Genomic DNA, 9,562 nt, shown 5'->3' with positions numbered 1-9,562 from the left:
AATCGATTCATTAATATCCTGAATCGATTTTTTAATATAAATTTATTTTGCCCGAAATGCTAGAATCTCTGGTGAAATCTCACAAAATTTCAACAACCACCAAACAGCTAAGACAGTAAATGAGAGCAGGAACATGGATTCTGCACAAAGACTTAAACACACAGCCCAACCGTGGATCAGAATCAGTGAGATGTTGCCTTTCTCACAGCCGGGGCTGAAAGCCGACAGCGCGCTGATTCTGATCTGTCGGCGGTCCGCGCTTTGTGTTCACGCCCTTTATGCGCTGATTCTAAAGCTGTTAGTTTGATGTCTCTCCAAACAATATTGACCGAACCAGCAGCAAAAGAAGATCCAAACTAGGCTTCACATAAACAACGTCATGAATTCACTCTGACTTTTATTGTTTTGCTTCGACCACGATGCACAGCACTCTCTCGCATGCTTGCTCTCTTGCGCGCTCTCTCTCCCTCTCTCCCTCTCTCTCTCTGTACTGTTTTCTGCATTATTCGCTTGCTTGTTACGCACAAGTCTACCGTTGTTTACAGCGCTCGTTTTATATACTTCCGAAAATAAAACCTAATTTCTGCCGTTCAATACCGAACAAATTTAAACTTTTTAAAATTATGCAAAATGCAAAATGCTCAGTCTTGTCTCTAATAAAACCGCTGTAACTTCAGAGGTAATGTTCATATGTTGATTAATGGTTTTCTTTCGTTTTTGATCTACTGCAGAAAATTTTTATAAAATCCCAGAACAGGAAAATCACCTTCATGTTTTTCTGTGTTTTATCCTCAGCTACTTTGACACAAAGGCCTCTGCTGTGATGCTCACACCTTTGATAAAGTCTTGGTGTGTCAGCTTCCTTTTTATAGATACAAAAATATGTAAATGTACTGATCTGAATTATAATATTTCTGACTGTCAAAATTTCCCAGATTCAAATCAAAGTGAATCGAATCGAATTAAATCGAATCGAATCGAATTAAATCGAATCGTGGATCGAATCGATTCGGGACCCTGTGAATCGGAATTGAATCGATTCTAGAAATCAGTGACGATACCCAGCCCTACTCCTCCCCATCTCTGTCTTACCCTGGACCCATCCAAGCTGCAATCTTCATCTTCACTCCCATGTAGAGTCTGGGGATCCTGTCCTAAATCATGTCACCACTGGAATTATTTCTGCTATGATGGGTCGTTGGAGTCAAATTACCAAATAGCTTAATATAGTTCAGTATCTGAAAAAATTGTTAAGTGTTAAGTTTTTCTATTGAAGTATTATTGTAGATATTGCTGGATTGTCTAATTAAACGTAGAAAAAAAAGAATCACTATATTTTAAGATAATTTTTAGTCAGATTTTTCAGGTAGCTGTCACACCACCTTTGATGGCACGTCTCATTCTAACCTGTTAGAATAAATGAATTCTCGTTTTGCAGTGTAGTCAAGGTTAAATATTCATAAATATTTGTGTGTGTGTGTGTTTTACTTAGCTCATCTCAGGAAATACCGCTCTAAATAGAAGAGCAGAACCACCACCCACCTACTTGACTTGCAAATTCAATATTGTGGACCTCCAGCCATCCTTTAAACGTCTTGGAGTTCAAGTTAGTGTTTTCATTTTTTGTTTTGTTGTTGTTGTTGTTGTATTTTACAGGGAAGTTAGAGCTGGTGTTGGCGTGTCATGTGTAAGCGAATGAGAAGTAAGAGTGTAGCAATCTTTAACACACCCACCCATAGCACACACCCAAGCCCAGGTCCAAAGTCTGAAGTTGACAATTCATTTCTCATTCAGTGTGACTGTTTTCGCAAGGCTGATCTTAAAGGGTCGCTTGTGTCTGAGGAGAGGATGATTACTTTTGAAACATTTAACTGGTTTTATTAATAACTGTGTAATGATGATGTATCATCGTCTTCTCGTGATTGCCGTTCTGTTGTCAGCTTATATAGGTAAGAACGAGAGCCGGGTTGCTTTAAATTAATGTTGCGTATGTCAAAGTTAAATTACAGTTATTCAAATGGAAACGTGACTTGAGAAACAAATTAAGCATTTCGCTGAAAGACAAAATTAATAGAACAGTTGACTGCAAAAAGCTTTTTTTTCTGCTGTTGGCAGAATAAGAATCCAATCGATAAAACAACAAGCATGTGTTTCAGTATTTCTTTAAATGTCCTTATTTCTTTTTGTCTTTTTCTTTTTTTAACCGGAAAAGCCGGTTAAAGCCGGTATAGCACATCACGAGGATGTTTCAGTGTATGTACTGTGGAAATGCAAGCAGAACTGCTACTGTTTATCTTCCACTACTATGAGAAAGTGTTTATATAAACTGCTTCACCTGATGCTGCTACCTTTTGTAAGTCAATTAGCTGGAAAACGATGTCCGATCAAAACGTTGTTAATAAAATGTGTGGATTATATTTCTGACACTTAGAAGAAGAGCAGAAAAAGTTCCTCTTGGGTGTTATAGATGGGATTTTATATCATGCATGCATACAGTAACAGGAATGTATGATTATGGCAAAAAAAGAGAAAAAAAAAAAAGAAAAACATGTATTTATATGTAACCCCAAGTATAATTCATCTGCATGTATGAACTGAATGAAATGTAAAATTTTAACTGTGTATAAGTTCCTGAAATTACTTTTCTTTCTCATTTTTAAACAGTTTAAACATCAGCAGGTTGTCTTAACCACGTCTGCATGTCTTAATGCACTAATTTGTCGCCATGTGATTCGTGTAAATAGATATTTGCATTAACATGCAGTTGAACAGGTGTACCTAAAAATTGGCCGGTGAGTGTGTACTTGTGTTATTGACATGATATGTTTATCTTAATTGAATGTCACAGTTTTCCGAGTCCTAACAAAGTGAACCTAGAGTATGTTTGTGTGAGACAGTGTGGGACATCTTCATGTAAAAACTATACATCTTACAGGTTTGGGGTCTTCCCCAGCTTACCTCATGAACTATACCTTTCCTTTTCTGTCAAGAAGTGGAAAAGTGTTGTTCACTGATGTGCACTTCTAGTTCAACCTGTGTTTTTTTTTTATCGGTGAACAATATCTCTGTGAAGGTTCTCAGTCATCCAGGTCATCGCAGTCAAAGGAGCTTGCAAAGAAAAGCGTTTCTCCAAGCATGACATCCCGGTGTACTTCAGACCCAGCAACACGCTCAGATAAAAACTGGTTCACCCGAAAGACAAAACGCCAAAACACAGACTTAACAATGTGGTGTATGCTGTACAGTGCAGCAAGGAATGCCCAGACTTCTACATTGGAGAGACCAAACAGCCACTTCACAAGCGCATGGCACAACACAGAAGAGCCACCTCCACGGGACAAGACTCAGCTGTCCATCTGCATCTTAAGGACAAAGGACACTCTTTCGAGGATGCCAATGTTCACATTTTGGACAGAGAGGACAGATGGTTTGAAAGAGGAGTGAAAGAAGCCATCTATGTCCACTGTGAGCGACCATCTTTGAACAGAGGCGGTGGTTTACGACACCAACTCTCTGCCATCTATAATCCAGTTTTGAGTTCCCTCCCCAGACACCTTAACGCCCACTCACATCCTGGGCCATCTGACCTCAGGAATTCGCATGGTTTCACAATGAACTCACCCGAAACTCTGGCTGATTGGGACCCACACCCAGTGTCACACCTTGGCTCAGGCGATTAGAGGATCATCAGGGGGTCCTTTTGTCCCTCTGTGGGGGGACACTCCCACTAGGTTTAAATCTGGGACTCTCCACCATTTGACCTTAGAACTGAAGAAGCTTCTTGGATGAGAGGTGAAACGTCTTCAAGTAACTTAAAGAAGTCCAGATGCTTTTCTTTGCAAGCTCCTTTGATTACGGTGAACAATATCTTAATCATCCTAAACCAATCAGGAACCCTGTGCAAACTTCACCACATGGACTTGTCCCAATAGTTGTACCATTAACCAAATACTATGCATTTCGTGTGAACCCCAACAAAGGAGGAGTCAATTTTTTTTTTTAAAAAGGTGTTTTTCTCCTGTTGAAGTCAGAGGTTTACCTCTATCTTTGTTGTCACAGATTTATGCCCTTACAGATTTAACGTGGGGATAAAAACATATAGGTTATTCATTCATTTTCTCTGTAATGTAATTGTAATCCTACTGGTCAATACGCAGAGTATTTTAAAAAGACTGGTAAATTGCAGAGTTTGACTTGTAGCTCTGGGCTCTCTTCACCTATAACACATAGAATAATGTAAAGGAGGCAATCCAGATGGAGGCATTGAATACCTCCTAGTAAAGTTTTACACACATTGCACACAGCTTTATTAGTATAAATATGGTTGATTATTCCTCTTGTGGGTTTTTTTCTAGGTGGATCCCGTGCTCATGGTCAGCCACTGCACATTCTTGCCTTTGCTGGTGGAGATGTTATTCTACCGTGCAGTTTCAATATCTCTGACAAGGAAGACTTTCCGACTGTTGAGTGGTCCAAGGAAGGCTTGAAGCCAGATGTTGTCTTCTTGTACCGGGATGGTTGTGAGGCCTACGAGATGAAGAATCCAGCCTTCGAGTACAGGACAAGCCTCATCGTGAAAGAGCTGAAAGATGGAAACATTTCATTACGGATCTCCAATGTGCAGGTGTCTGATACTGGAAAGTACAAATGCCTCATATTCCAGAAAAATGCCATCAGGAAGGTTACAAAAGTGGAGCTATTTGTGGGTATGTCTACTAATGTTCATTTCCACATTGGTAATTCGGCTGTGAACTGTGTGGTCCACCAGCCTGAGAGTTGAGTCCTTGCCCATTTATTATATGTATATTAGAGTCAGAGCTCTTAGCAGCATGTAGTTTGATTATGAAGTAAAGCTATGCACCAAGTCTTATAATAGAGGATGTGTAAGGCTATAAAAACTTTCTTTTTAATAACTTACCTGTACTACATTTTTAGTTGATGCTGGGTTAGGGTTTAGAAACCAAAACTGTTCAATTAGGCTTACAATAAGACAACCGACCTTATGGTTTTCCATGGTGACAAAATGTAGATATTACAATCCTTTTTTTTATATATATATATAACATTTTGCTTGCCATGAGTTTGGTGTTAAGAGCTGTTTTATCCAATATATTTTTACCAGGATTGGTATCACTTTATCTATAAATCTTTTTTTTCCTTTACTGTCCTTTTATTTATCAGAGTACATGTTTAGTCATAGACTGCAGCGTTGGGACATCATTACATTTACTGTTCCAATAAGTTCATACAGAGCTGGGAAAGAGGACATTCTCCTTTTCTGCCCCATCTTCATGGAATACATTACAGAGGGATTTGAAGATCTCTTAATTGATTTCAATTTCACTTCAAAAGATGTAGATTTTTTTTTTTTTTTTTGTGAAATCATCAGTGGGAACTTGTTCTTGTTTTTGACATGACTGTGCACATTAGATAAATTTAGCTATTTTATTGTTTTCATTTTAATACTATCGTTATTGTCATGGCTACTGGACGGACTCACGCGCAGACAGTTCTTTCTTTGAGAACAAAAGGAGATTTATTTACAACAGGGATCACCTCAGTGCTATATATATGTACAGTGAGTTGGGAGGGGGGTCCAGGGCTCCAGGGAGAGAAGGGGGGGGGGGGGGGGGAATCCACACACACGCTTCCTCTTCCACACAGTCACCGCCACAGCTCCTCCGCACACACGCACTCCTCTTCAGCCGCACTCGCTCCAAAACTCCACACACGCTGCCACACCCGGGCAGGTCCCATGATTTGGTCCAGAAGAAGGATATTCAGGAGGTTCAACGTTCCAGCGGTGAGCTGCTCTGTGCCACTGCCTTAAATAGCAGCTGGGGAAATCAGCCAGAGCAACAGCAGGTGGACACAATCACACAGGTGCGTGGGCCAAGAGCGAGAGCCCGTAACGAGCTCCACCCAGGCAGAGAGGAGGAGGAGAGACAAAGAAAACAAAAACGAACAACAACAACAAAACCTGTAGCCAGCGTGAGCCAACCAGAGAGACACGGACCCCGTGACAGTTATAGTGCATGTTAAAAAGCAAACAAAGAGTATTATATTAGCAGTTAATGTGGAAATCAGAGGCATTAGGTGTGGAGGACAGTCATGAATTATATTCAGAATCACCTTGTTTTTTTGGTTAATTAGTACATGCATATGTCGCATTTGATCTTAATGGGCCACAAAATATTATCTTGTTCTGAGTCATTTTATAAGTCTAAAGTACAGCAACAGATTCATATCTTCTACCAAGCCTCTGAGTTCAAAGTATAGATATAGATCTGACTATATGGTCAGGTGTGGCATCGCAGAGAGAACTGGTTTGTTATTAACCTCATGACAATTGCACACCAGTGAATTGGTCTGCAAAAACATATCCGGTATTTCCCCACCTTGTTTAATCTTTGCCAGTGTTGAATGAAGCGTTTCCTCAATGACTAAAAATGTCAACACAATCAAAACCATGATAATACCTCTACCATGTTTAACAGTTAAATTTTGGTCTGGATGTACAAAAAGTGACACTTTTGTCTCAAGTGTTATGAAACATCCAAGTATTTTGTTACTTGAATTTGAAATTAAAACGCGCGTGCTGACCTTTAAACAGCACCAGCCTTATCTAGTGTTTAGTCTTAAAGATGGGCATATAACCAGCTATATTTACTCTCTTGCTGTTGCTTTTTACTACTTGACAGAATTGCATATTTTATGATATTAGTGATATTTGATAAATATGGGATCTAATGTCCTGTAAAAGTTGGCATAATTAAAGATTGGTTCACACAAAATACATTTCCTTTCCACAGAGGAACAGAATTAGTTTTTTCAGATGAAGGGACACCTTGACAAACCACAGTCATCTACTTTGGCTTGACTCCATGTAGCTTTCGAAAAAAAGTAGTTTACTTAATGAAAAGCACAGCTTCTTAAAATTATTGTACGGTTAAAGACCCTTTCAACAATAATAACCTTAAGACAACTGTTACTGTGATTTGTCACCATATACAGTGGCTTGCAAAAGTATCTGGCCCCCTTGAACTTTCCCATATTTTGTCACATTACAGCAACAAACATGAATCAATTTTATTGGAATTCCACGTGAAAGACCAACACAAAGTGGTGTACACGTGAGAAGTGGAACGAAAATCTTACATGATTCCAAACATTTTTTACAAATAAATAACTGCAAAGTGGGGTGTGTGTAAATATTCAGCCCCCTTTGCTCTGAGTGCAGTCAGTTGCCTGATGAGTGCTAATGACTAAATGTGCATCTGTGTGTAATCTAATGTCAGTACAAATACAGCTGCTTTGTGATGGCCTCGGAGATTGTCTAAGAGAATATTGGGAGCAACAACACCATGAAGTCCAAAGAACACACCAGACAGGTCGGGATAAAGTTATTGAGAAATTTAAAGCAGGCTTGGGCTACAAAAAGATTTCCCAAGCCTTGAACATCCCACGGAGCACTGTTTAAGCGATCATTCAGAAATAGAAGGAGTATGGCACAACTGTAAACCTACCAAGACAAGCCCGCCCACCTAAACTCACAGGCCGAACAAGGAGAGCGCTGATCAGAAATGCAGCCAAGAGGCCCATGGTGACTCTGGACGAGCTGCAGAGATCTACAGCTCAGGTGGGGGAATCTGTCCATAGGAAAACTATTAGTCGTGCACTGCACAGAGTTGGCCTTTATGGAAGAGTGGCAAGAAGAAAAAGCCATTGTTAACAGAAAACCATAAGACGTCCCGTTTGCAGTTTGTCACAAGCCATGTGTGGGACACAGCAAACATGTGGAAGAAGGTGCTCTGGTCAGACAAGACCAAAATGGAACTTTGTGGCCAAAATGCAAAACGCTATGTGTGGCGGAAAACTAACACTGCACATGACTCTGAACACATCATCCCCACTGTCAAATATGGTGGTGGCAGCATCATGCTCTGGGGGTGCTTCTCTTCAGCAGGGACAGGGAATCTGGTCAGAGTTGATGGGAAGATGGATGGAGCCAAATACACGGCAATCTTGGAAGAAAACCTCTTAGAGTCTGCAAAAGACTTGAGACTGGGGCAGAGGTTCACCTTCCAGCAGGACAACGACCCTAAACATAAAGCCAGGACAACAATGCAAGGGTTTAAAACAAAACATATCCATGTGTTAGAACGGCCCAGTCAAAGTCCAGATCTAAATTCAATCGAGAATCTGTGGCAAGATCTGAAAACTGCTGTTCACAAACGCTGTCCATCTAATCTGACTGAGCTGGAGAAAGAAGAATGGGCAAGGATTTCGGTCTCTAGATGTGCAAAGCTGGTAGAGACATACCCTAAAAGACTGGCAGCTGTAATTGCAGCAAAAGGTGGTTCTAAAAGTATTGACTCAGGGGGCTGAATAATTACGCACATCCCACTTTTCAGTTATTTATTTGTAAAAAATGTTTGGAATCATGTATGATTTCCGTTCCACTTCTCACGTGTGCACCACTTTGTATTGGTCTTTCACGTGGAATTCCAATAAAATTGATTCATGTTTGTGGCTGTAATGTGACAACATGTGGGAAAGTTCAAGGGGGCCGAATACTTTTGTAAGCCACTGTAAATAATTGAGTTTAACAGCAGTTTTTATGGGGGTATGTGTCACTTAGAGTGCCTTTCATTCTTCTTCAGAAGCAAGTTCTATAAAAAGATTTAGGATTAGACATCATATATTTTAGTATAAAAATAAGAGTAGAACAAGTAAGAAATTAGGATACATGTGTGGCACATGTATAAATCTGTTTTTGTTGTTTTTACAGTGGCTGTTTCGGAGCCAAAGCTTTCGGTGATTTCAGTGGAGGGCGGTGACATAACTCTGCATTGCGAAGGAAACTGCTGGCTGCCAGAGCCTCAGATAACATTTCTGGATGACAAAGGAAAAAAGATCTCTGAGGAAAATCCAAAAAGAGAACAAGATGCCCGTGGATGTTTCACTGTGACACGAAAAGCCACTCTGCAAAGAGCTACCAGCAGGTTATAAATATATACTTTCTAAAACATCTATAAAGTGGTTTAGAAATGAGGAAACAAAATATTCATCTTGGCATTAAATGTTTTACAGTACTCTGCAAAACATTTGAACCTCTCTCTTTCTATTCTGCCAGGAAGATGGTAAAACACAGCTTTAAAAAAATCATTCTTTTGCAGGACACTTCACACAATGAAAAGGTCACGGTCCACGAGGACACTTTTTCCCATATAAATGAAGACTGGCTCAAGACTTTTGCACAATACTACAGATGATGTTTTTACTAACCACCTAACAGTAAAATGAGCTTTTCACTAATATAACACTAATTATGTCATTTAGTGTCACCTGCAGAGTTCATCAACCAGAGTTTAACCAGACAAGGGAAACAACAATCCTCATACCAGGTATGCAGGAACTTCACTGTGACATGTGTACATCCTAACACTTAAAATCATGTTTTATTTGCATTTTTCATCCATGTGAGGTTTATGTTTTAGAGTATTTTATATTTTCAAAATATTCCAAGTTATTTATAAAACTGCAGTGTTATGTCATTTTA

General features: G+C 39.7%; 1 protein-coding gene across 1 annotated transcript; it reads left to right on the top strand.

Moving 5' to 3' along the window:
• Positions 1–4,330: 4,330 nt before the first annotated feature.
• LOC146522977 (butyrophilin subfamily 1 member A1-like) lies at positions 4,331–9,548 on the top strand (the record flags this gene model as incomplete). The annotated part of the gene is made up of 3 exons (XM_085148056.1): positions 4,331–4,706; positions 8,792–9,005; positions 9,343–9,548. Coding segments are annotated over 3 exons (693 nt in total), but the record flags the coding sequence as incomplete, so codon positions are not given.
• Between the last annotated feature and the right edge of the window lie 14 nt (positions 9,549–9,562).

Source organism: Neolamprologus multifasciatus, chromosome 3, assembly GCF_963576455.1.
Source record: "Neolamprologus multifasciatus chromosome 3, fNeoMul1.2, whole genome shotgun sequence".
NCBI classification, from domain to species: Eukaryota; Metazoa; Chordata; class Actinopteri; order Cichliformes; family Cichlidae; genus Neolamprologus; species Neolamprologus multifasciatus.
Note: the sequence above shows the minus strand (reverse complement) of the source record. Positions and strands in the feature narration are given on the sequence as shown.